General features: G+C 41.8%; 1 protein-coding gene across 3 annotated transcripts; it reads left to right on the forward strand.

Annotated features, from left to right (window-relative positions):
* The first annotated feature begins 5 nt into the window (after positions 1-5).
* AP1M1 (adaptor related protein complex 1 subunit mu 1) lies at positions 6-24748 on the forward strand. Of its 3 annotated transcripts, XM_039515446.1 has the most exons (13): positions 6-175; positions 1205-1361; positions 4147-4214; positions 7464-7594; positions 8730-8877; positions 14952-15078; positions 16008-16150; positions 17588-17659; positions 19434-19592; positions 20017-20142; positions 21426-21501; positions 22132-22190; positions 23528-24748. In XM_039515446.1, the coding sequence occupies exons 1-12, from the start codon at positions 134-136 to the stop codon at positions 22152-22154; spliced, it is 1272 nt and encodes a 423-aa protein (XP_039371380.1). In that variant the 5' UTR covers positions 6-133; the 3' UTR covers positions 22155-22190; positions 23528-24748. The 3 variants fall into 3 exon arrangements, with proteins under 3 accessions (XP_039371380.1, XP_039371379.1, XP_039371381.1); XM_039515445.1 differs by lacking the exon at positions 23528-24748 and having other exon boundaries at positions 7-175; positions 22132-22709; XM_039515447.1 differs by lacking the exons at positions 6-175; positions 23528-24748 and adding an exon at positions 400-728 and having other exon boundaries at positions 22132-22709.
* Positions 24749-26410: the final 1662 nt, after the last annotated feature.

Genomic DNA, 26410 nt, shown 5'->3' on the forward strand with positions numbered 1-26410 from the left:
GCAGTGATTGCGCGCCGGACCCGAGCTCAGCCGGCGGTGGGGGCGGGGAGGACTGAGAGCGGAAGCGGCCGCGTTTCCGGCCGGAAGTGAGCTCCGGCCCGGTTTCTGGGGGCGCCGAGCACCTGGGGGCGCCATGTCCGCCAGTGCCGTGTACGTGCTGGACCTGAAGGGCAAGGTGAGGAGTCCGCGGGGCGGGGCCTTGGGCTGACCCCTCCTGTGGTGCGGCCCCGCTCTGGGAGCGGGCTCAGCTTCCTCACAGTCCGGGGAAACGTGGGAGTAGAATAGGGGGGCCCGAACGGTTCAGGGGCGGGAGGGAGGGGATCTCTCCCCAGACTTGCCCTGTTTCCTCACCTCCGAGCTGTCCGAGGGTCATAATCCCTCGCTAGCCTGCCCTGTGTGCCCCGCTGCCTGTCCCGGGGCCTTAGGCTGGGGATTCGCCCCCTTCCCCCCACTTCCTCCAGCCTGCCGTGGGACCTCAGGTTGTGGTTACGTCGTGCCAAGAATGCTGCCTTGGGTTAAACTGGAAGCTTTATTTGGGCTAAACCTTGTCGGTGATTGGCTGGATGACCAGTGACCGTCCAGCTGCAATGTTGCAGGAAATGCTGATTTCAGTAGAGCGCTAGAGCGCTCTCTTCCTTCTCCACTTTCCCCTTCTGGACACTTTTCTCCTGAATGAAAGCTCATGCAATTTAAGGGGGCACTTAGCTGTTGAAGGGTCTGATTTTTGGGTAAGTGAAATGAAGATATCAACTGCTTATGGCAGTTAAAAGATACCAAGACACTTTAACAAATGTTAGCATGCTAACCCTGCTTTCTTGACCATATTCCATTGTGGAGTAATTACATTCTGCATATCCAAATTCCTTCTCTGATTTTGTTCTGTAAGCAATATATTTTCTGTCTCTAATATTGGTATGTGCTATTTAACAGCTGCTGTCATTCTAAAAGCTGTATTTGAGTAGTTGTTGAAAGAGCCCCATGTACAGTTTGTACAGTTAGTTAAGCACTTTGGGATTCCACTGCATACGTGTAAAGTACTGAACTGTTAAAATGTAAGTAAAATTTTACTTTATGTTGAAATTTGTCTTGTATCTTTTAATGTAACTTAAAAGTAATTCCCAGGGATCATAGGTGTTGTTTTCAGATGGTAACTTGAGCATTTGTTTTTAAAACCTATTCAGATTTCTTTGCATGTATATTGCAGGTCCTCATCTGTCGGAATTACCGCGGAGATGTGGATATGTCTGAGGTGGAGCATTTCATGCCAATTCTTATGGAAAAGGAAGAAGAGGGAATGCTTTCTCCCATTCTAGCTCATGGAGGAGTTCGTTTTATGTGGATTAAACACAATAATTTATATCGTATCCTTTAAAGCAATGGTCTCCAACCTTTTTATGCCCCAAATCACTGTTTTAATTTAAGGGCAACCCAGGATCTACCCCGCCCCTTCCCCAAAGCCCTGCCCCACTCACACCATCCGTGCCCCCTCCCCGTCGCTCGCTGTCCCCCACCCTCACTCACTTTCACTGGGCTGGGGTAGGCGGTTGGGGTTCGTGATGGGGTGTGGACTCTGGGCTGGAGCCGAGGGGATTCTAGTGTGGAAGGAGGCTCTGGGCTCAGCCTGGGACAGGGGATTGGGGGGGGGGCAAGAGAGGGTGCAGGCTCTGGGAGGGAGTTTGGGGGCAGGAGGGGGCTCCAGGCTGGGGCACTGTGTTGGGGTGCAGGAAGGGGTATGGGGTGCTAGCTCCAGGAGGGGACTCAGGGCTGGGGGTTGGTGTGCAGCTTCCCGCTGGGCAATCCTTACCTCCAGCAGCTCCTGTTTGGTGGCTGCCGCTAAGGCAGGCTCCCTGTCTACCCTGGCCCCGTGCCGTTCCCGGAAGGGGCCAACACACCCCCGTGCACCCCTGGGGGTGGCAGGGGCACATGGTTCTGTGCGCTTCCCCTCTCTGCAAACACTGCCCATGCAACTCCCGTTGGCCACAGGTCCCCATTCCCGGCCAGTGGGAGCTGCAGGGGCTGTGCTTGCAGGCAGGAGCAGCATCGAGAGGGAGACCCTTACCTCCGGGCCTGCACTGGCCACTTCCAGGAGCAGCAGCCCCACTACACCACCGGAGAGCATGATCAACTGGGAGATCCTTTAGGATCGACCGGTTGGTGACAACTGCTTTCAAGTGTAAACCTGTTACTATAGTGAAACTGATGAGCACGTTGGTGGATTTTTCACAATTTGGGCTTGAATGGAATAGGGATGTAACTAACATGTAAAAACAGTAACCATGTAACTGATTTAAATTCTGTCAGTTACACGGTTAAACGTTTAACTGGGAAACTGGCGGTGCAGGGGGTGCTTCAGCAACCCCATGTTTTACGTGGGGACCCCCCCGCAGCCAGCTCCATGGCCAGGATTCCTGCAAGGCTGGGGTCCTGGCACCCGGGACCCTGAGTGTGGGGCCAGCCACCAGGAGCCTAGCAGAGTTTAATCGTTAACAGAAACTGATGAGCATCAAGCTTATCAGTTAACCAGTTGAACTTTTACATCCCTAGAATGGAAGTGACATGAAAACATAGGGCAATAAGTAATATAAGCTCACGAGAATGATTTTGCTGATTGAGATTTACAAAGATGCAAAAAAAAAGTGTGTAAATAAAAAAGGAGTTAGTCTTTTCATGTCAGACCCTGTGCTAATAATGTGTATGAGTGTGTTTAAGTGGCAATTTAATATAAGCATTTCCTGAATCTTTATTTTTGGTCTTTACCTGCCGTGACAGGTTCGGTCACAGAAACCCCCTTGAGACTACCTCTGAGCCCGTTTTCCCTGGCCGCTTGGAACTTCAGTGCCCTGTCTTGTTGAGCCAGACACGCTAGCCTGCTGCAAACACAGACCCAGGGTCTGAACTATGTCCCCAAAAAGCTGCAGGCTTAACTGAAAACAGCTTAAGAAGTGCTCCTGTCTCTAGCATCCAGATACCCAGTTCCCAATGGAATACAAACCCCAAATAAATCCGTTTTACTCTGTATAAAGCTTATACAGGGTAAACTCATAAATTGTTTGCCTTCTATAACACTGATAGAGATGCACAGCTGTTTGCTCCCCCAGAATTAATTATTTGCTCTGGGTTAATTAATAAGTAAAAAGTGATTTTATTAAATATAAAAAGTAGGATTTAAGTGGTTCCAAGTAATAACAGACAGAACAAAGTAAATTACCAAGTAAAATAAACAAAAACATGCAAGTCTAAACCTAATATAGTAGGAAACTAAATGCAGGTAAATCTCACCCTTAGAGATGTTCCAATAAGCTGCTTTGACAGACTAGACTCTTTCCTAGTCTGGGTCCAGCAATCACTCTCACCCCTGTAGTTACTGTCATTTGTTCCAGTTTCTTTCAGGCATCTCTTTGGGGTGGAGAGGCAATCTCTCTTGAGCCAGCTGAAGACAAAATGGAGGGGTTTCCAGGGCCTTATATAGTTTTTCTCTTGTGGATGGAAACCCCTTTGTTCTCCTATGTAAAATCCCCTCAACAAGACGGAGTTTGCAGTCACCTGGGCAAGTCACATGTCCATGAACAATTCAGCTTTTTGCAGGCCAACGTCATTGTTTACATGTTAGTTTGAACGTTCCCAGGACAGCTTAGATATGGATCGGCATCTCCCAAAGTCCATTGTCAGTTAAGTGTTTCTTTATTGGGCACTTACTGAGAATAGTCCTTTCTCAAGAATGCTTCACTGAGGCTACTTAGAATCAAACAAGTACATAGCCAATATTCATAACTTCGAATACAAAAATGATACACACATAGAGCATAATCATAACCGGCAAACTACAGCCTTCCCATAGACAACCCACTTGACCTCCTCTGTACAAGACCTGGTGCAACCATAGGACCCTGGTTGCAACAATGATCCATACAGTCTCAGTTTGTCAATAATGTCACACCTCCCAATAGTTAAACAATCAGAAATGACAAAACAAACCCAAGGATTCTCAGTATTGAATGACTCTGGAAAGAGGAATGTTGTTGCTGCTTCCTTAATATTTGGGCCAGCTGTAATAACTTAGTAAAAGGGTTTTGAAAACGTATTTAATGATACATATTTTTTTTAAATGGTAACTTTAAACACCGGTTCCTGAACATACTTTTTCAGTTGTTGCTACTTCTAAGAAGAATGCTTGCGTGTCTCTGGTGTTTTCGTTTCTTTACAAGGTGGTTCAGGTGAGTGTGAAATTGGTCAAGTAATCTTTGTTCAGATAACTCAACATGTCTTTTATATAGAGGTAGAAATCTTCTAATTTTATAGTGCTGTGCAGAAATGGCATATCTAGTTTATAGATGGTTATGTTAAGATCTTTCCATGTTAGCTACTAATATTTATTTTGTGTTGTACAGGGCAAGGATACTGACAGAATCTTACAATATAAGAGAGAAACAGAAAATGAGATACAATGTGAAAGTCAGAGGAGAGGCCACTTCACTGAATTTTTGTGTGCTTTGTGGGCATTGTGGAAGAAATAAATTTTTAGGAGGTATTTGAGTAATATGGTGACTTGATGAGCTGGCCTAGGGAGCCTATGCTGCAGTTAAGAGTCAGGAAAGTAAAAAAGAAACAAACAGGCTTTGTATTCTAGAGTGTAGGGAGCCAAAGTTCAGCAGACAAGACAGTGTCTGAAGTGTTGTCTGTAGGTAGCTGTGTGTAAGGCCATGAGATTGGGGATGAGAATTTTAAACTCAGTGCAGCATGCAGATAAATGCCAGTGGAGAGACTCAAAGATCCGGGTGTTGTGCTCAGGTTGACAGGCAAGATATTCTCCAAAGCACTGGTTTTCAACCAGGGGTATGTGTACCCTTGGGGATATGCAGAGCTCTTCCAGGGATTACATCAATTCATGTAGATATTTGCCTTATTTTACAACAAGCCACATGAAAAGCACTAGCAAAGGTTGTATATAATTACATGGTAAAAATGAGAGAGAGAGCCATTTTTCAGTAATAGTGTTCTATAATTTTTTTTATTTTTATGTCTGATTTTGTAAGCAAGTAGTTTTTAAGTGAGGTGAAATTTGGGGGTACGCAAGACAAATATGACTCCTGAAAGGGGTACAGTAGTCTGGAAAGGTTGAGAGCCACGGCTCCGAAGCATATTTTTGGGAAGAAAACTGTTTCCTTTTCTTTAGTGATGTTCTTAGTAGGTGACTTCTGGAAGGGACTACTCTTCTAGGATAAGGCAGATCTTGGATGTGCTTAATGGATGCTGTGTAGTACATTACAACCTCTGTGGTTAATGGTTTTTTTTTCCCCTTAACCAGGGTGACAGGTATGCTTCCTGGTGGAATATTTATAGGCAGGCATATTCCACATACACTGTAGTTTGTTTTAATTTTCAGGGGCCACAACCCTAATTTGCCATATAAAATACTGACTGTGTTCATGCGTTTTTGTTAGTAGCATGTGTATAAAGCTCCAGCTAGTTTAAAAAAAAAAAAAAAAAAAAAAAGGGAGGGGGCTATTAAATGGACATTGGAGGAAAGCACTTCTGCTTGGTGGGCAGATTTAAAAAATAGGCATTTGGGGCCCAGTCCACTCTGAGCTGGGGCAATGTGTTTTAGCCAAAGATTACAGCTATGCATAAATGTAATGAACTGCTTGAAAGAAGAGAAGCCGAGACTGAGTTGGTTTAGATTTCAAGTGCATAGGTATGAGGCTAAGCTCAGTGTTTATTTCAATAACTCTTATATCCCCACACAAAAAATGTTAAAATAGTACTACAGAAGGGGGAGGTGTGTGTGTCGCACACTTCATAGCTTTTGTAGGTTGAGTATATTGCATACACCAGGGGCTCTTTGGAATCCTCCATTACCCTCACAAGATCTCTGGGTGCCACCCTCCCATCCCCCTCATTTTTGGAGGCTCCCTGCAATTCCAGCCAGTCTCTTCCCTGCCAGGGTATCCATGTGCCCCTCTTCTCTCTCCTCTCATACCAGGGTTCCTCCCATACCATCAGGTCTGTGCACACCTCCATTCACATTCCCCACTGTGGCCTGGGCTCTGTGTGACCCATTCTCCCCCCATGCCACGGGCTCTGTTCACCCATATTCCTCCTTCTCCCCCAAACCAGGATCCTCCAATCTCCCTCCCCTCCCCCATACACATGCACACCAGGTGTTCTGTGTGCCCTATTCTTCCTTCCATGCATTTTAACATCCCTCATTTTCCTCCATTGCAGGAGTTCTATGCTCTCTTCCCCATAGTAGGATCCCCCGTTCTCCCCCATAGCAGGGGGCTCTGTGTGAACACTCATTACCATCTCCCCTCCCCATCCAAGGGCTTTGTAAGCCTGCCTTTATCCTTCCCTGTCTTCATAGGAGGCAGGGTCCCTCAATCTCCTCCTCCCCCCCCATACTGAAGGTTCTATATGCCACATTCCCTCCTCCCCATACCAGGGTCCCCCCATTCTCTCGCCACATTCCAATGGCTGTGTGCACTCTCTCCATTCCCCTTATGCCTCCCATTCTCCTTTCTCATGCCACTATTTTTTTTGTGAGACGGAGAGAGAGAAGCCATTCAACATGTTAAGCTACTGGGAGTATACAGTTTTGTAGCTGTGCTGGTCCCAGGATATTAGAAAGACCAGGTGAGTGAGGTAATATCTTTCATTGGACAAATTACTGCTGGTGAGAGAGAAGCCTTTAAGCTTAAACAGAGCTGCTCTTACCAACAGAAGTTGGTCCTAGGGATGTAAAATGTTCACTGGTTAACCGATAAGCATTAATCTTACTGGTTAACCCAACTTAAGGGTTCACCCCCCAGCCAGAGCGGCCCCAGTGGCCTCCGTTTAAATAGTTCAACTTTAAACAGTTAACTTTTTAAATGATATTTACATCCATAGTTGGTCCAATTAAAAAAAAATCTCACCCACCTTGACTCTCTACTGGGAGTATAAGCAGAGATGAGTGAAAGTACCTTTGTGTGTGAAGGTGTTAATGGTGCCATCAATGGATTCTTTGAACTACAGACAATTGCAGAGATGCTAAAGAGCTGATGGGGCTGTATTTGTCCCCCGTTTTCCCTTTTTGGTTTTCTGATTTGCCCTGAAATCAATAGGGTTCTGACCATTGGTACCGAGAACATTCCCTGAAATTTTGAAATTGATTGGATGTGGTGGTCAAAAGTTATTGTTACATACAGAAATGCCATTGAATTGAGTATAAGTCCTTTGCAAGCTTGGCCAATTATGGTTGTAAAATAAAGAAACTCGTTCTAATTTATAGTTTGAAAAAAATGAAACACTTAAGTCAGGAAACTTGGATGTTAAGGTTCAACAAATTACTTTAATTCTCTACTACAGCTCACCAAAATCCTTTTGGGTTTTTTTGGTATTTTCAGAAATGGAGGGTTGGAAGTAATATGAACTAAATTTACTTTAATTTGAGACTTCAGTGTTGTTTTCTAATGTTAACATTTCAGGTATTTTCAGAATATTTCAAGGAGTTGGAAGAAGAGAGTATTCGAGATAACTTCGTTATAATTTATGAATTGCTTGATGAGCTCATGGATTTTGGCTATCCTCAAACCACTGACAGTAAAATTTTACAAGAGTAAGTATCAGTGTACTGGCTCTTACATAAGAATGGCCATACTGGGCCAGACCAAACGTCCATCCAGCCCAGTATCCTGTCTGCCGACAGTGGCCAATGCCAGGTGTCCCAGAGGGAGTGAACCTAACAGGTAATAATCAAGTGATCTCTCGCCTGCCATCTATCTCCACCCTCTGACAGAGACTAGGGACCCCATTCCTTACCCATCCTGGCTAATAGCCATTAATGGATTTAACCTCCATGAATTTATCTAGTTCTCTTTTAAACCCTGTTATAGTCCTAGTTTTCACAACCTCCTCAGGCAAGGAGTTCCACAGGTTGACTGTGCACTGTGTGAAGAACTTCCTTTTATTTGTTTTAAACCTGCTGCCCATTAATTTCATTTGGTGGCCCCTAGTTCTTGTGTCATGGGAACAAGTAAATAACTTTTCCGTATTCACTTTCTCTCACCACTCATGATTTTATAGACCTTTATCGTATCCTCCCCTTAGTCTCCTCTTTTCCAAACTGAAAAGTCCTAACCTCTTTAATCTCTCCTCATATGGGACCCTTTCCAAACTCCTAATCATTTTAGTTACCCTTCTCTGAACCTTTACTAATGCCAGTATATCTTTTTTTGAGATGAGGAGACCACATCTGCACACAGTATTCAAGATGTGGCCGTATCATGGATTTATATAAGGGCAATACAATATTTTCCGTCTTATTCTCTATCCTCCCCGCCGCTTTTTTTCCTTAAATACCAGGTGATAGATGCCTTGGGAGTATTTATGAGCATAAAGATGTTAACTTGTATAACTTAAGGTTTTACTAAAGTTATTACAATGTGGGGTCAATTTGTAGGTTTTCCTTTCTTTTATCAGCCTGAAAAAAAAAATCAATAGGACACTTCTGTCAAAAATCTGTTAACCTTTTCCTATATTTGTTGATGGACTGATACAGTTTCCTATCAGGTACATAAACACATGATCTGACTTGACCTGGCATAAAAAGATTAGTTAATATTTTCTAGGATTTAATTTGAATTATCAGACTTCCTTTGTTGCTGACATAATAATATTTGTGACACTAAACAAATTGCTAAACCTACAAAATGTAACTTTCATATTTTTAAAAAACTTATGTGGTTCTGAAGGTATATTACTCAAGAAGGCCACAAACTGGAAACTGGAGCTCCACGCCCACCTGCCACTGTTACCAATGCTGTTTCCTGGAGGTCAGAAGGGATAAAGTATAGGAAAAATGAAGTGTTTCTGGACGTTATAGAATCTGTTAACCTCTTGGTGGGTTTATATTTTACTTGAACTTTCTTTCTTTTAATGAGAATTGTAATAATCTGTAAATATGCAAACACAAAATGAAAGGAGAAGTCAGTGTATGAATAGTCTTAATTAGTCTATCAAATTATAGTATTACATTTGAAACAACTTACATGTCACCAGATTGAGTGATTGATAATGGTAGTAACTTAAGCTGTTGTAAGTAACACTCATGTACCTGCATTTATATTATGCTTCTTAATAGATTTTTTTCAGCCCTCAGGGAGCTTCTCTTCCATGCTAAACTTGAAAAAACAAAGGGACTCATTATATTCCTGCCTAATCCTCACACTCTGAATAAAACAACCTCTATGCTACTCCCAAGGATGTATGCAGTGTTGTTGTAGCCCTGTTGGTCCCATGATATTAGAGTTACAAGTGGGGGGTTGAGGTAATATCTTTTATTGGACCAACTTCAGTTGGTGAGAGAGACAAGCTTTTGAGCTACATAAGAGTTTTTTCAGTTCTGGGTGTCACAGCTTGTCTTTTGAAAGTGTTGTGCATGTTTCCTTTGGGGATGAGGACTGATAAAACAGATATAGATTAATCGCTTTGTGAAAAGTGTACACCCACAAGAGAGAGGGTGTTTTTGGTTTTTATCATTTTACTGTGGGAGTTTATTTGAGAGCATAGTGATTGTCTGGTTCACCCAGATAGTTGTTGTTGGAAACATTTAGCACACTGGATGAGGCATACCACATGGTTCTAGGCATGTGTGGGATCCATGGATCTTGAAAGGTGTGTTGTAAGAGGTATTGCTATATCTCCACTGCTACAGTGATCTACAGGTTTTGCACCTGGTGTTCTGGCAGGGTCTGGTGCCACTTTGAGTAGGTGTGTCCTGGTCTGTGGGGAGCTTGCTTCTGACAATGATCTTGGAGAGGTTAGGGGGTTGTTTAGAGTGATCTGACGTTCCTTTTTTAAAGGGACAGGCCCATAGTTAAGCCCTCCTGCAGGTGTCCTGACTTTTTCTTAAAAACTGGCAAATTGTCTGTATTTTCTGTTTTCTGTCTCCACTCCTCCACCCCCCCACCCCCCAATCAGTACTGGTGGTTCCTGCTGCTGGCCGGATCCCTGCTCGCCAGCCGCCTGCTTACAGGCGGTGAGTGGGGGGTGGGGGGTGTCCAATAGTGGGTGCGCAAGACTGATGGCGGGGCAAAGCTGCAGAGCGCAAGGCCAGCCGTTCCCCCTGTTGGTCCATCAGCGCAGCCCCCACTGCGTGTTGGCTCTCAGCCAGCAGGGCCCCATCCTGTTTCCGACTGGCACTGACTGCACGCTGCAGTGGCTGGTGAGTGCAGGCAGGCACCACGCGGTGGCCGGTTATATGTTGCCTCTGCTGCCCACCCATCGGCCCTTTACATGCTCCCGCTGTCCTTGCCCTTCACCCTCTCTCCCCTCACCCTCTCCTCCATATCTCCCCCTGCGGGACACGTCCCGCTCCCAGCGCTGTGCAGAGAACCAGCCCCTGGTCGGAGCGTTCAGTTCACCAACAGCCAGGCCAGCAGGCTCCTTCCTTCTCCCATTGTGTCTGGCTGGGTTGGTGCCCCAGAAAAGTGCAAGGCCCTCCAGCCTAGGGCACTAGCCAGAAGGAACCGAGTCCTACATGTGCCAAAGCTTCGCATAGTGCTGGCATGAGGTAGCCTTTCTGCCCCTCAGCTAAGCTCTGGAGTGGCAGCCGGGGAGGAAAGAGCGATTTCCAGCTTGTTCCTGGGCAAGGGCTTAGCAACCTCTTCATTTCCCTCTCCCCACCATATCTTGCTCCCAGGGAGCCTGGGGCCTCTCTATCCCCTAGGCACCCTTCCCTGCTGAGCCGCCTCTCTGGCCCAGTTTGCTGAAGCCCCTGCAGTCAGGTTCTCTGGGCCCTGGTGCACAATGCGTCTGTAGGGCTTAACCCCTTCCTGCCTGTGCTGTAGCCGGGGAACAGGAGGCAGCTGGGTTATGTCGGTGGCCAGCAGTAGCCTGGAGGTGTTAGCTGTCTTTTGACACTGTGAGGGCAGGAAGGGGACAGCCCGCTTCCAGCCATAGGGGAGCGGGCAGGGTGTGGGGGAGGAAAGAGATGAGCTCCTCAAAGACACGGGCCAGGTCATCCCGCCGCCCCTGCGGCTGGAAGCAGCTCCCATCCCTTCCTTTCTGCACAGTGCTGAAAGGCTGCTGCTAGCCACATTATGGTGTGAACCCTGGCAGAAATCTGGGGATGGAGGGCATGTGATCCTGCGTTTTACTTACACACACACACACACACACACACACACACACACACACACACACACACACACACACACACACACACACACACACACACACACACACACACACACACACACACACACACACACTGTCTTACCTCGGGAAGATGTGGTGCCAGGTACCAGGAGAGGTGGGTCCGTCCTGTGGGGCTCAGCCAGGCATGGAGGGCAGAGAGTGTCGACCAGGGAGGGTTAGGGATGTTTGAAGGCCAAAAGAGGGGGTTCAAGAACAGTCTGTTTCAGGATGGAGTCCCTATCAACTATGGGTTGTATTGTTTCATGATACCCCATATGGCTTCCAGTGAATGGTAGGTGACAACTTGAGCTGTGGAGTCAAAGGGGGTTTTACTTCTGTATTGAAGCAGATTCTCTCATGGTATTTGGGAGGCCCTTTCCATGATGCGATCTACGTCTCTGATGGAGTGTCCTTGTTTGGTGAATGCAGTTTTGAGTGTGTTAAGGTGTATATCCCGGAATCTCTCTTTAGATATTCTGTGGTATCTGAGGGCCTGGCTGAAGATTAAGATTTCTTGGGGTGTTTTGAAGTGGTTACTGGATCTACCACACCTACCTTCATAGATCCAGCAAATACTTAAAGAAACAATTTCTCAATTGGTATCTTCCTTGTAAGGTGATTGACCTTAAATGCTGTAATTTCAAAATTAGGGCTGTCGATTAATCACAGTTAACTCACGTGATCAACGCAAAAAAAGTATTTGCAGTTAATTTTTTTAATCACAGTCTTAATTGCACTGTTAAACAATAGAATAGCCGTTGAAATTTATTAAATATTTTGGATGTTTTTCTGCATTTTCATATATATTGTATTTTGTGTTGTACACCTCTACCCCGATATAACGCAGTCCTCTGGAGCCAAAAAATCTTATCGCCCTATGGGTGAGACCGCGTTATATCACACTTGCTTTGGCCCCCCTGATCCTTGTCCCCTGACCGCCCCCTCCAGAGACCCCCATACCTAATCACCCCCAGGACCTCGCCCCCTACCTAACCCTCCTGCTCCCTGTGCCCTTACTGCCCCAACCACTATCCACACCTCCCACCCCCTGACAGGCACTCACCGGCAGCGGCAGGAAGCAGAGCAGCCAGGCCCCAGCCCGCTCCACTCCGCCAGATCCCAGCCACGGCACTCCACTTCCCACCACCAGTGAGTGCGGGGAGACTGGGGAAAGGACGCTCCTGGTACTCACCTGTGGCGGGTAGTGGAGCGCCACGGCCCCACCCCGCTCCGCTTTCCTTGCCCAGCCATGTTGCCGGGGGGTGGGAGGTGCGGGGTGGGGAAAGGTCCCGCACTCACTGGCAGCGGTGGAAGTGGAGCAGCCAGGCCCCAGCCCACTCCACTCTGCCAGATTCCAGCCACAGCACTCTGCTTCCTGCCGCAGGTGAATACCCCCGCGTCCTTTCCCCAACCTCCCCGCACTCATCGGCGGCAAAAAGCGGAGAGCTGCGGCTGGGAGCTGATGTGCTGTATGCGAACCCATGTTATATTGCGTCACATTATATCGAGGTAGAGGTTTAATTGAAATCAAAGTGTATATTTTTGATTATAAATATTTGCACTGTAAAAATGACAAAAGAAATAGTGACAGGTTTCAGAGTAGCAGCCGTGTTAGTCTGTATCCGCAAAAAAAACAGGAGTACTTGTGGCACCTTAAAGACTAACAAATTTATTTAAGCATGAGCTTTCGTGAGCTACAGCTCACTTCTTCGGATGCATAGAATGGAACACACAGACGGGATATTTATACATACAGAGAACATGAAAAGGTGGAAGTATGCATACCAACAGGCACAGTCTAATCAATTGAGATGAGCTATCGTTAGCAGGAGGAAAAAACTTTTTGAAGTGATAATTAAGATGGCCCATAGAAGGTGTGAGGAGAACTTAACATAGGGAAATAGATTCAATTGGTGTAATGACCCAACCATTCCCAGTCTTTGTTTAACCCACAGTTAATAGTATCTAGTTTGCATATTAATTCGAGTTCAGCAGTTTCTCTTTGGAGTCTGTTTTTGAAGTTTTTTTTGTTGCAAAATTGCATCTCTAACCACTCAGTGACAGACTTGAAGGTGGCAATTTTGTTAGTCTTTAAGGTGCCACAAGTACTCCTGTTTTTTTTAAAAGAAATAGTATTTTTCAGTTCACCTCATACAATTACTGTAGTGCAATCTTTGTTGTGAAAGTGCAACTTACAAATGTAGATTTGTTTTGTGACATAACTGCACTCAAAACCAAAAGAATGTAAAACTTCAGAGCCTACAAGTCCATTCATCCTACTTCTTGTTCAGCCAATCACTCAAACAAGTTTGTTTACATTTACAGGAGATAATGCTGTCCTCTTCTTTACAGTGTCACCAGAAAGTGAGAACAGGTATTTGCATGGCACTTTTGTAGCCAGCATTGCCAGCATACGTGCCAGATATGCTAAACATTTGTATGCCCCTTCATGCTTCGGCCACCATTCCAGAGGACATGCTTCCATGCTGATGATGCTCCATTTAAAAAAAAAGTTAATTAAATTTGTGACTGAACTCCTTGGGGGAGAGTTGTATGTCCCCTGTTCTGTTTTACCTGCATTCTGCCATATATTTCATGTTCCAGCAGTCTCGGATGATGACCCAGCACATGTTGTTCATTTTAAAAAAAACTTTCACTGCAGATTTGACAAAACACAAAAAAAGGTACCAATGTGAAATTTCTGAAGATAGCTACAGCATTCGACCCAAGGTTTAAGAATCTGAAGTGCCTTCCAAAATCTGAGAGGGATGAGGTGTGGTGCTTGCTTTCAGAAGTCTTAAAAGAGCAACACTCTGATGCAGAAACTACAGAACCTGAACCACCAAAAAAGAAAATCAACCTTCTGCTGCTGGCATCTGACTCAGATAATGAAAATGAACATGCATCGGTCCGCACTGCACTGATTGTTATTGAGCAGAACCCATCATCAGCATGGACGCATGTCCCCTGGAATGGTGTTGAAACATGAAGGGACATATGAATCTTTAGCACATCTGGCACGTAAATATTTTGCAACACCTGTTACAACAGTGCCATGAGAACGCCTGTTCTCACTTTCAGGTGACATTGTAAACAAGAAGTAGGCAACATTATCTCCTGCAAATGTAAACAAACTTGTTTGTCTGAGCGATTGGCTACACAAGAAGTAGGACCGAGTGGACTTGCAGGCTCTAAAATTTTACATTGTTTTATTTTTAATGCAGTTTTTTTTTGTACATAAGTCTACATTTGTAAGTTCAACTTTCCTGATAAAGAGGTTGCCCTACAGTACTTTCTTTTCTTTTTTACAGTGCAAATACTTGTAATCAAAAATAAATATAAAATGAGCACGGTACACATTGTATTTTGTGTTGTAATTGAAATCAGTATATTTGAAAATGTAGAATACATCCAAAACTATTTAAATAAATGGTATTCTATTGTTTTACAGTGAGATTAATCGCGATTAATGTTTTTAATAGCTTAACAGCCCTATTCAAGATGTATCCTAACAACCTATTTTTTGTTAGCAAACAAAACTCTACATGTCATCCTCAACACAATATATGTTCTGTGCCAACACACAAGATCTTTCATTCCAAATATTATACGAATTTGAATGAAAAATGTGTTTCCCAGGATTATGGTTATGTTTTCAATGCGATTTATTTTGGGTTCCTAATCTTGTGAAAACAAATAATTGTAAAATCATTGCACATAGTTAGAGATTGTTTCAATAGCTGAGGAGAATGACTCCACCTTCCTTTGCTCTTTAGGTTAGTGCCAATGGAAATGTATTGCGCAGTGAGATAGTTGGATCCATTAAAATGAGGGTCTTTCTCTCAGGAATGCCAGAGCTTCGCCTCGGTTTAAATGATAAAGTACTCTTTGATAATACAGGACGTGAGTATGTATACAGCATTTCTAAAACCATACAGGGATATTCCCTGGTTTCTTTGTCTTTGGGGCACTAAGGCAATGCAGCACCTCAGTTCAGATAACAGGATTAATTCTAGGATGGTGGGTCTTCTAATTTCCTAGTTGGGAAGGTTGTATCACTGTATAAGAGTAAAGAGTAATTTTAGTGTTAGCAACTGATTTAATGTTTTATCAGATGGGAAACACTCCTTATGGGGGCAGGAAGCTTAACATATTCATTTGCTATATTCTATGAAGACCTGGTCTTTGTTCAATTAAGAAATAGTCCATTTCTAGCCTTGATGGCTACTTATAAAACAATAAGAGTACTTGTGGCCCCTTAGAGACTAACATTTATTTCAGCATAAGCTTTCGTGAGCTGCAGCTCACTTCTTCAGATGCATAGAATGGAACATACAGACAGGAGATATTTATACATACAGAGAACATGAAAAGGTGGAAGTATGCATACCAACAGGAAGAGTCTAATCAATTGAGATGAGCTGTCATCAGCAGGAGAAAAAAAACTTCTCAAGTGATAATTGAGATGACCCATAGAAGGTGCGAGGAGAACTTAACATAGGGAAATAAATTCTTTGGGTCGTGTAATGCTTTTCTTTCCCTTAAGACCAGAACGCCAATTCCATATTACCGGTGACTGTACTGAGCAAAAAGTGCAGAATACATCATTTAAGTTGGTCCACTTCAATGGGCTACTCCCAAGCTCTTTTCACTAAGATTCCTGTATTCCTGAAGTTACTGTAATGAAGTTAGAAATAGCGTAGAAGTAGAATAGAACTAATGTGGGGAGTATGAGCAGCTGACTGCTCAGTTGCTTTATAATCTGCTGTGGTGGCCTAAGAGGTAGGCTTTTCACGTGCTACACAAATTGGGGGTGTATGTTTTCCTGATAGGTGGCAAAAGCAAATCGGTGGAACTAGAAGATGTAAAGTTTCACCAGTGTGTTCGTCTCTCTCGCTTCGAAAACGACAGGACAATTTCTTTCATCCCACCTGATGGAGAGTTTGAACTCATGTCATATCGTCTTAACACCCATGTAAGTCTGGCTATGTATTTTGATCTAGACTAAAATGAATTTGTGCATGAAAACATTTTAAATTGCACATAAAACTGTAAAAGGCCTTTCCACTTTCTCTGAAAAATTTAATGTTTCTTTTAAAAAGTATGAGTTTTAGATATTATCGAGCTAGCTGGTAATAGTGAAGTTCTATGTTTACCTGAAGTAGGCTGTAAAGACTACTTCATGGCACTGGGAAAAGGAGAAGCAATTACTACCTAAGGGCTAGTCTACACTGGCAATGCTACCATGACTTGTGTGGTCGTGGTGCAGCGCTCTAAAAAACCCACCTCCATGAGGGTTGTGGCTCCCAGCACTGGTGCACTGTCTGTACTAGCGCTTTACAGCGCTGAAACTTTCTGCACTCAGGGGTGTGTTTTTTCACACTCCTGAGCCAGAAAGTTGCAGCGCTGTAAATTGCCAGTGTAGACAAGCCCTAAGTCTAGTCACTGAGTTGCCTACTGAGAGAAGGATGAGAGAGCAAACACATAACTGATGTGTAGTCACATTACTTAACACGCTATTGGAAGGTGCTTGGATACAACGGTGATGAGCGCATTATAAGAACTACTATAGAAAGGGGAAGGTCAAGGCAGTAAGATCTTTCTTTACTACAACCACCTGAAGAAGCTGGCAACGTACAGTGAGGAGGAGGAGAAGAAGAGAAAGCTTTACTGGATTTAAAGCCTATAGTGACATTTGTGCATTGACCCATTTGGAGCAAAACTATTGTAAAGGACCTGCCTGCCCTCTTATGCTGGGTATACCTATGATGGGGGAGACTGGAAAACCTACTTCATCAGTAAGTACCCAAGAACTGTATTAATCTGTCATGTCTCTGTATATATCAAGGACCCATACTCAGCAAAACCCTGGCAAGAAACAGCAAACCCAGAAGACCTTAAAAGCCTGTGGGACTTCTGACTTTTTATTATTGGACTACTGAATTTAAACAAATACTTTTAAGTCCAGAGTTATTGTCTCTCAGTATTTAGGGCTAGCATTGTTTAATAACTCAACTGCCCTGAGTTATTACATTTGTTGGGTTAGAGTGAGAATGTTTTGCTGCTTTGGGGGTTAATTTAACCCTGTTCTCTGAGAGAAATTAAGAGTTAGATACTCGTGTAATTGAAATTATCTACTTTTTCATAATCTATAAATACTTGTCAAACTATACATATGGAATATTTTAAGGACTTTGTGACTAATGCTCAGGTCTCACCTGATCATTATTTTTGCATATTACATATTTGCATATTAAATTTTTTTCTGCCCAGTATCTTTGGAATTTGATCTAACTCTTGTCTTAAAGAGCACGACGGGCTTCTCTTTTATTGATTTTTTTGCTGTGTATGGAAATGTATCATTTTCCTGACAAAGTCAAAATAAGACTTATAGTTGTTTGTTCTCCAACAGGTAAAACCACTCATCTGGATTGAGTCTGTGATTGAGAAACATTCCCACAGCCGCATAGAGTATATGATCAAGGTCAGAGATCTCAAAATGCCTACACTTAATTTCAGTTGCCTTCTACAAGGCAAACCATGTAAACTTTAAACATTTTGTTATATAAAGTGTACATTTTATTTCTGGAAAGCTGCTCCTGTGCCGGGTTAGAGCCCCCTTATGGAATGCCACCTGATGTACTGGGGTTTCACGGAGCCCCTTCTGCTCCACCAGCCTAGATTCCCTCTCCTTGTTTTCCTGAATTAGGCTCTCCAGCCTCTTGCAGTACGTGCACGCGCGCGCACACACACACACACACAGAGGTAGGGCCACACCCAGCTGCAGACACCGATTGAAGTCAGCTCTGTGTGAGAGGATTCACCCAGCACTCACGTGCCCACCCATTTTGGGGAATAAACCCAAAATAATACTGTCTTGCACTGTATAGAAAGATCTGCACAGTGCAAGCTCATAAAAATTCACCATCTCCCTCAATGTTGAGAGATACGCACAACTTCTTGCCCCACCCAGTTAGAAATTGCTCAAACTGAGTTTAATAATAAACCAAACAAATTCATTAACTAATAAAAGGCAGATTTTAAGTGATTATAAGGGATAGCAAACAGAACAAAGCAGATTACTGAGCAAATATAACAAAACACTCATACTAAGTTTAAGATCTTAAAGAGACTGGTTTCAAGAAGTAATTTCTCACTTTAAATGTTGTTTTAGGCAAGTTGTAGAGATTTTGTTCTTAGAGTTCCAGTGTTTTCTTCTCACAGACTGGACCCCCATCTCAGTCTGGACTCACCCCTGCCTTTCCCCTCAGGTTAGTTCCTTTGTCCCTTCAGGTACTTTCAGCAGTCTTTCTTCTTCGGTAGGCAATGGAGGAAAGCCTAGATTAACCCCCTCCCCAGCCTTAAAAAGGATTTTCCTAAAGCAGGAAACCTCTGTTTGATCCCCATCTCCCTACAGAGGAAAAGTGCCAGCAGTGGCCAAGGTGGTATTTTGCAACAGGTGACATTATCACCAGACCTTGTGTAGTGTCAATGCAGCATCCCAGGAAACTTCTCAGGAAGGTGGGAGATGAATATCTTCAGAGTTCTATTATCCTTAACTGGCTCATTCAGGATGGTTGCTTACGGTTTGGTGGGCGTTTCCCCAAGTACACACACAGTTTTAATTGTTACATAGTCAATAGTTCTAACTTCAGATACAGAAATGATACATGCATACAAATTGGATAATCACATTCAGTAAATCATAACCTTTCCAATGATAGCTTACACTTTACGCAAGATGGTTCATGTATCTTAGTTATGCCATATTCATATCATAACCATATTTCTATGAAGAATATCGTGTGTAACATCACAGCTCCTTCCATAAATGTATCTGTTTTTACTCAAATCAAAACCTACTCAGCTAGTGCAGAGGATGTGTTTTGCCTGTAAGGCAGTATGACTTACTAACAGGGTAGTGCAAGTTTTTTAATTTAAAAAAGGAATTCTTAATATTAGTGTTTGTAAAATCACTTTAAAGATATAAAGTCTGATACACATGCTAAATGTATTAATAGGATCATAATGGATTATATTCATCTTTTGCATACTTCCATTTAACAATCTAGTTCTGATCTCTGCATTTCACTTTTGTGCATGGATCTTTCATAAGACTCCTGACAGAAAAGGATGTTTTACGGTTCCCAGCTCTCTGAACCTGATCAAATAAGATTATGTTAAAACCTGCAAATTGTGGTGTTTATTGGGAAGTGGGAAAATTAAAAAAAAAAAAATACATTGCTTACTTTCTCTAGGCAAAGAGTCAGTTCAAGCGGAGATCAACTGCCAACAATGTGGAGATTCACATCCCAGTTCCAAATGATGCAGACTCACCAAAATTTAAAACCACAGTGGGCAGTGTCAAATGGGTTCCAGAAAACAGTGAAATTGTCTGGTCCATTAAATCATTTCCGGTAAGCTGTATTGGTGTAATGTTATCCCCTATTGCTGCTAAAGTAAGTTTTATTAAAAGTAAATCTTCTATTTATGGAATCTAGAATTTGACTAAAATTTGCCCTAGGCTCAGTTCTACTGTACTGTTGGACTACTGGTACCATCTGCTTTCCCTCTCCCCTAACTGTAGGCTTGGCACTTGTGCCAACAAGTATTTACTTATCATTTTAAACTGGAAAAGCAAACAGGAAATCTTACTGTTTTTTCTAGATCTTGTTTAGGTATTAGTAACTTAATGCTCAGTTTAAGCCTTTAGAAAAGGGCTAAATGACTCTGCATTTTCATAGTTTTGAGCTGGTATGAGACCTTTGCCACTCAGAAGCACTTTGGTTTTTAAAGGATATTTTCTGGTAGAATGATTGGTTTGCTTTCCTCTTTGGATAGGGGGGAAAGGAGTATCTGATGCGGGCTCACTTTGGGCTTCCAAGTGTTGAAGCTGAAGATAAAGAAGGCAAACCTCCCATCAGTGTCAAGTTTGAAATTCCATATTTCACCACGTCAGGAATACAGGTTAATAAGACTAAAAATTTAATTTACATGAATGGAATTTGTTTTGTTCATTTAGCTGCTGGATAATGCTCTTTGTGTGTAACTGAACCAAAAGATGATGGTGTGATTATCTTATGGTTTTATAATGGTACAGAATGTGGCTTGTCAATTTAAATTCAACTACATAGAAGTACAAATCTGTTTGGACAATATGAATAATCTTTTCAGTCCAAGTTTAAAAAAATATTATAATAGTTAATTGGGACTAGCTTCAAACAACTTTCTCATGACTAAGGGTATGTACTCCATTTTTCTACCACTAAGCCGAAATAGATCTAAAATAGATTTTAAAATGTTTAAAGGAGGCTGCAACTAAAAGAGAGAGCTCAGTTTGGGGTTTTATTACTCCCAAAGCAAGCAAGAGCTTCTGAAAATGGAATATTTATTTAGTTAAATCATAGGATTAGGATTTGGCCTGTTGGTACATTAAATATTTTGATCCTCCAGAAACTGTGTGTAAGTTGAGGACTTAGTATCCTTGTTCATCATAGTTCTAAGATTTTGTGCAGAACTTCTTTCTTCTTTTGTAAAAACAGTAAATGTCTTATTAGGAATATTGGAATTGTATTGTAAGATCAGTCTAATGATCCATCTAGTATAATACCATGTTTCTGATAGTGGCTAGTCCCACATGCTTCAAGGAATGTGAAAGAAAATCCTTTATGAACTGAACCATGAGAATTTATATTTTTAATTTTTAAAATACATCCATCTAATGTAACTGGGTGCTTTTATTATCCTTACGCATGTTTAATCTTTTCTGAATCTTACCTAGCTTTTGTAGGTATTGCATAAAAAAACTTTTTTCCTGTTTTACAAATTTCAAACAGATTTTTTTAGTTGTTTAATATCTTTCTCTTATGAAGTGTAAAAAGCACTTTGTGCTACTCCTTATTTTGTACATGTCTCTCATATCCCCCGCCATTTTGTCTCACCTCTCTCTTCAATGTCTCATATGAAAGCATTCCATTCTTTTAATTTTGACCCCTTGATTCTGGATACCTCCTATTTCTGCTATATCTTTTTGAGATGAGGTGATCAGAACTGTGCACATTATTCCAGGTGAGTTACCAATTATTTACATGATGGCATGATAGTTTTTTTAACTCATCCCAGCATTCTACTCAGTCTGTTTTGGCCGCTGCTGCACACTGAATTGTTGAAGGCTTTTTGCCTAAAACTTATCTTCTATTAAATGTTGCTAGGCTGAAGTCGAAAAGTAATTTAATGTGTTTTCTTTTCAGGTCCGCTACTTGAAGATAATTGAGAAGAGTGGCTATCAGGCTCTGCCATGGGTTCGCTACATCACCCAAAATGGAGGTAAATAGGAAAGCTATGGATTGTAGAATCTGAAGTTGCCCATGTAGTTTTCCCATTAACACACTTTTCTCTTTGTTGTATGTTCCCAAGATAATTTACCTGCATGATGCCACTAGACTCCTCGTTCTTTAATAATGTGCAGTATTGCTACAAATTATATTCATGAATGTATTCTGCTCTCCATTTACCCTGCTGTTAGGGAAGTGCCACTGTTGTGACTTTATAGTTAGGCTTGGGTTGAGTATTTTGCACCTAACGCAGAGATTCAACCCCTTTGTCATATACATTTTAAGAAAACACACCTCAAAGAAAAGACTGGCAGAGTGATGCTTAGTCATGGAATCTGTTAAACAATTGGGAAGGTCCAGTTTGATGAACAGAAATTCCTATTCCTGGAATGTTTAACTCTGAGGCAAAATTTTCTTTAATTGCTTATTGAGCACGTAAACAGCTAGTGTTCTTCTAACATGGTCCTTTATACAAATCTCATTGTTATTTGAGTAATCTTTGCTTTAATTTGGCATTGGCATATCATAAATATTTCTGCTCTGATATTGCTACTCTTTTTTGTATTAAAAAATACGATGAACTAATTTAACTAACTCTTCTGAATTTATTTTTCTCTTGCAGATTATCAGCTCCGAACACAATAGTACTTTTTCCAACCAGAACAGATGACAAATCTTCAGGTCTAGAATTTGTAGAAAACTTTTTTGTGGTAGTGAAGGCTGTGAACGTTGTCTCCAGGGTATTATATCAGCAAACTTGAACTGAGGAGGAGAGAGCGTTTTTTTTAATTGTGTTCAACACTAAGTGTTTGGACTATTAGTGCAGGTTGTATGGATGTCTAATTCTTAAAGCATGTTACTACTTCTGCTAAATGCTGATCGTATAAGGAGTAGCAGTTATTTTGAGAAGCCAGGATTGCCTTGCTAGTCATACTTCAATGTTCCATATTTTAAAAGTGTGTAAATACCATCTTTAAAACCAGTGGAAGCATTATTTAAAAACTAGAGAGGTCATGGTGCAACTGAAGTGGCTGTTAAGCATTCTTAGTTGTAAATAACCCTGGGCCTTTATTTCACACTGAAAACACCTGACAGTTTTGAGACTTATTTCTTAGCTTGCAAAGGAATTATTAAAGGTAGTGATGAGTCAAGAAAGGTTAGGTTCTAAGTTCAAAATAAAAGTTGGTTTTATTGACAAAAGTTCAGTCCATTTAATATCTGTCAAACCTTGAGATATTGGGGGTGGTGTTTGTAAGCATAAATTTGATTAAAAAAAATACAGGTGCATAAACTACTATAGTAACTTGAAGGGGAAGAGACATCAAGAATAAATGCCCATAGTCTCTGTGGAGTATCGTGGTCAATGATTGTTCAAATTATGGAGCCAAGATGCAAAGCTGAGAGGTCCAAACAAATTAAGAAAACTCAGTATCAACTATCATATAAAACTTGCTTGGCTTTGATATTTCTAATTGCAAAAAATCTAAAAATTAAAGGTCTCAATTTGTAAATATGAAACTTCAGATTAACCATATTGGCTTTTAAATGTTTAAAACACAATTCAGCAGATGGAACATGTTTGTAAGTAGTAATAACTAATAGTACTTCAGGCGCTTCCTGATAACTGATTGCTGTCATTAGAGAGGCTGGTAGATAAAGGAATAAGAAATTACATATTTGTCATCCAGGTTAGATTTAGGTAAATTCTTTTTTCTTCCAATTTTCAAGCATTATTTACATTTTCTTCAGCTTCTCCTGAAAGGCTACTTTCTTTGACAGTCTCTTCCACTTGTAAATGGTTGCCCAGTGCTTCATAAGCTTTCTGGCAGAAATCATCACAGTTCAAAATGTTACACTTTCAAGCTTTAGAACTTGTTTTTTACATTTTTCTTTTGAGGATGCTGCAAACTGCGTAGTTGCATCAATTTCAGAAAATGTTAAACAGTGGTTATATCAGTGTTTTCTTTAAAAAGGACTTAAAACCTTTATTTTTAATGTGAATTTATTGCTCCTGCCAGGTTTTAGCTTAACAACATTGAAGACTGAATATCGCTGTCCACAACTGATGCAGCACAGATAATTGGGGTGCAAGCTTTACCACCCTTATTCTGCCATGCTAAAGTGCCTGAGCTATGCCCCAGAGGGGAGAGAGGATAGGTCACTGTGCCTGTTTGTTCCTTGTAGAAATTTGTGTACTATATGTATGCAATATTATATTAGAAATACTCTCAAAATTCCACTGAACAATTTAGCTTTGATATTAGAGGAGGATTTGTTTCAGAAAGGACTAATTCTGCTGAAGATTGTAATAGCATTGTTATTAAAGCAACTGGAAAATCACATATTCATACCTGGATAATTAGAATATTAAGCATGGATGCATGTAGTTTTCTGGAGTAAGGTTATAGGATTTTATTATCCACCAAAATGTTAAAACAAATTAAATCCTCTTACACCAGATTTTGGTTTACTACTGTCATTTTTGGTTGAAATTTTAATCTTGAGACCAAATTGACCATTTTACAAGCTTAATATAAAGTGCTTAGCTGACCTGTTACATAACCCATCAGATGATGTCTTCAGCCTACATTGTTTATGTAGTACTTTTAATTATTTGCTTGTTAAATGTGGCAGGTGATATAGTTTTGATTTTCCTTGTTGAAGCATGTACCTTACAAACCAGAACAGTATTTTACTGGCTCTTTGCAGCTGCTGAAGTTCGATTATATTGGAGTGGCCATAGGCAGCAAAGAACAAGAAATCATTCTTGCATCATTAAACTCCACTGTCATTCTTCAGTTGCTGTAAGGTAAAAGGGTCTGAATCTGCCTGTGGATTAAAGTACCTCCAGTTAACAGAGGATTGATTCTGAACTCCTGGAGCATGTTTTATAAATGCTGAAAGTATTACTTTACTATGCCCAATTTGATTACTATCACACTGTAAGACTGTCAACATTAAATATTTGCGGTACGCAGGTCAATTAACTACATGTGCGTATTTATCAAACTGCACAAATTACAGTAGAAAGACCTTCACAGTTTGTCATTCACATTATCAGATACTTCAAAAAAGGCCAATTTAATCCAACAGTGGCCCAAATGTTATGTATCTACATTCTATACGGATGTAAGGCAGAAATAAGCTGTGACATTAATCTAGTGCTGGTCTTTGTTTAGAGACTATTTCTATATTCCTCTTCCTTTGGCTAAATATTAAAATTTGTTCCTTTACAATTTGCCGTGGCGGTCTTCATTTTGCATTGGTAATCTGTCACCTCCTGGCTGGTTTCTATAACTTTAGTTTGGTAATCTGCAACTGTGAATTGAGTAGTGTTGCTCTCCTTGTAGACAATTATTTTAAACAAGATGTTCACCACTTATCTCTTTATTATAAAATGAGCAGGAAAAGATATGTATGCATTCACCTAGGTTTCCAAGTCAGTGTGGTTTCATAGACTCTTAAATTAGTTAGCCAGAATGTGCCAATTCCTATCATAAGTAGCTGGGAATTCAGCAACATAAACCAGCAAGGCTATAGTTCCTTGTTGCTTAGTGTGGGAACACTGAAAGGGTAACATCTCTTACAATCACTTGGTTCTGAAATGTGCACATCTAATTTTAGTAGCACCCTGGCACATTTGAGAACATTCCTGCAAAAATGCTGATTTGTAGGACCAAAAACAAGAGGCTTAACCTGCTGTGGGTGATTCAGTTCTTACCTTTATAGGCTTGTTAATTTGAAACAGTGCTCAAGCACATACAGACCTTTATTAATAACCTGTCTGCCCTTATGTTGCAACAGCCCTTTTTCAAACCCAGTAATAGTTGAATGGAAGTGCTACATGAATCCTTACTACCAGAAAACCCTGCTGAAAATGTATTCCTTTAATTTTACCAGAGTAGTTCCTTTGAAGATAATTCATACCTTTTTCTCACAGACTATAGTTTAACTTTTTGGTATTTAAAATATCTTTAGGTTTAATCTGAACTAATTCAGGTTTAGTTAATTAAACTAACCATGGTGGTAAAAAATCAATCTCCTTTTTACTTACGATGAAGGGGGCCCAAGGCCCCTTTGCATTCTCCACACCACCTCCTTTACTTCCATCACAGACTTTTAGCAAATCCCGCTGGGAATTGCCCTCTGCCCTGTGTTTGTTCTCTCTCTCTTCCCCCTCCCCGCAAGGGGACATTGCTCCTGCCCCATTACCCAACCCCTTCCCTCTAATGAGCACTATCTCATCCCCTGTTCCCACTCCTACCTACACAACTGTTCCATAATATACTGATCCCTGCTACCACATTGAAGGCTAGCTGTAGTGGAGTTGGAAGGAAAAATACAGCTGGGCTAGAGCCAGTTCCCTGCAGTTCAGAAAGGAGAGGAACACTAACCCCTGCTTGGGTCCTACCTTCTTCCCCAGCCTTTCAACCCTCTGACTACTAACTTTCCCCAGTACAGCACAAAGCAGAGGGAGAGAGGAGCAGGTAAGAATTGCCTCGCCTTCTGTCCTAAGCTGGCTCCACCTGTCCCCAGCAGCTGTTGCTTCCTGCAGCTCAGATTCCCAACAGCAGCATCTAGTGGCTGAAGCCAGAACTGAAGTACAGTACAACCTCAGAATTAGGGTACGTCTACACTACGGGATTATTCCGATTTTACATAAACTGGTTTAGTAAAACAGATTGTATAAAATCGAGTGCACGTGGCCACACTAAGCACATTAATTCGATGGTGTGCGTCCATGGTCCGAGGCTAGCATCGATTTCTGGAGTGTTGCACTGTGGGTAGCTATTCCGTAGCTATCCCATAGTTCCTGCAGTCTCCCCCGCCCCTTGGAATTCTGGGTTGAGATTCCCAGTGCCTGATGGGGCAAAAATCATTGTCGCGGGTGGTTCTGGGTA

The sequence above is a fragment of the Mauremys reevesii genome, linkage group 26, assembly GCF_016161935.1.
Source record: "Mauremys reevesii isolate NIE-2019 linkage group 26, ASM1616193v1, whole genome shotgun sequence".
Classification (NCBI taxonomy): Eukaryota; Metazoa; Chordata; order Testudines; family Geoemydidae; genus Mauremys; species Mauremys reevesii.

Excerpts from the sequence above, each read along its gene's own strand:
- AP1M1 (XM_039515446.1), top strand. The coding sequence starts at position 134 with ATGTCCGCCAGTGCCGTGTACGTGCTGGACCTGAAGGGCAAG. Across the intron at positions 7,595-8,729 it reads GACAGTAAAATTTTACAAGA|GTATATTACTCAAGAAGGCC; the intron begins GTAAGTATCAGT and ends GTGGTTCTGAAG. Across the intron at positions 15,079-16,007 it reads ACTCTTTGATAATACAGGAC|GTGGCAAAAGCAAATCGGTG; the intron begins GTGAGTATGTAT and ends TTTTCCTGATAG.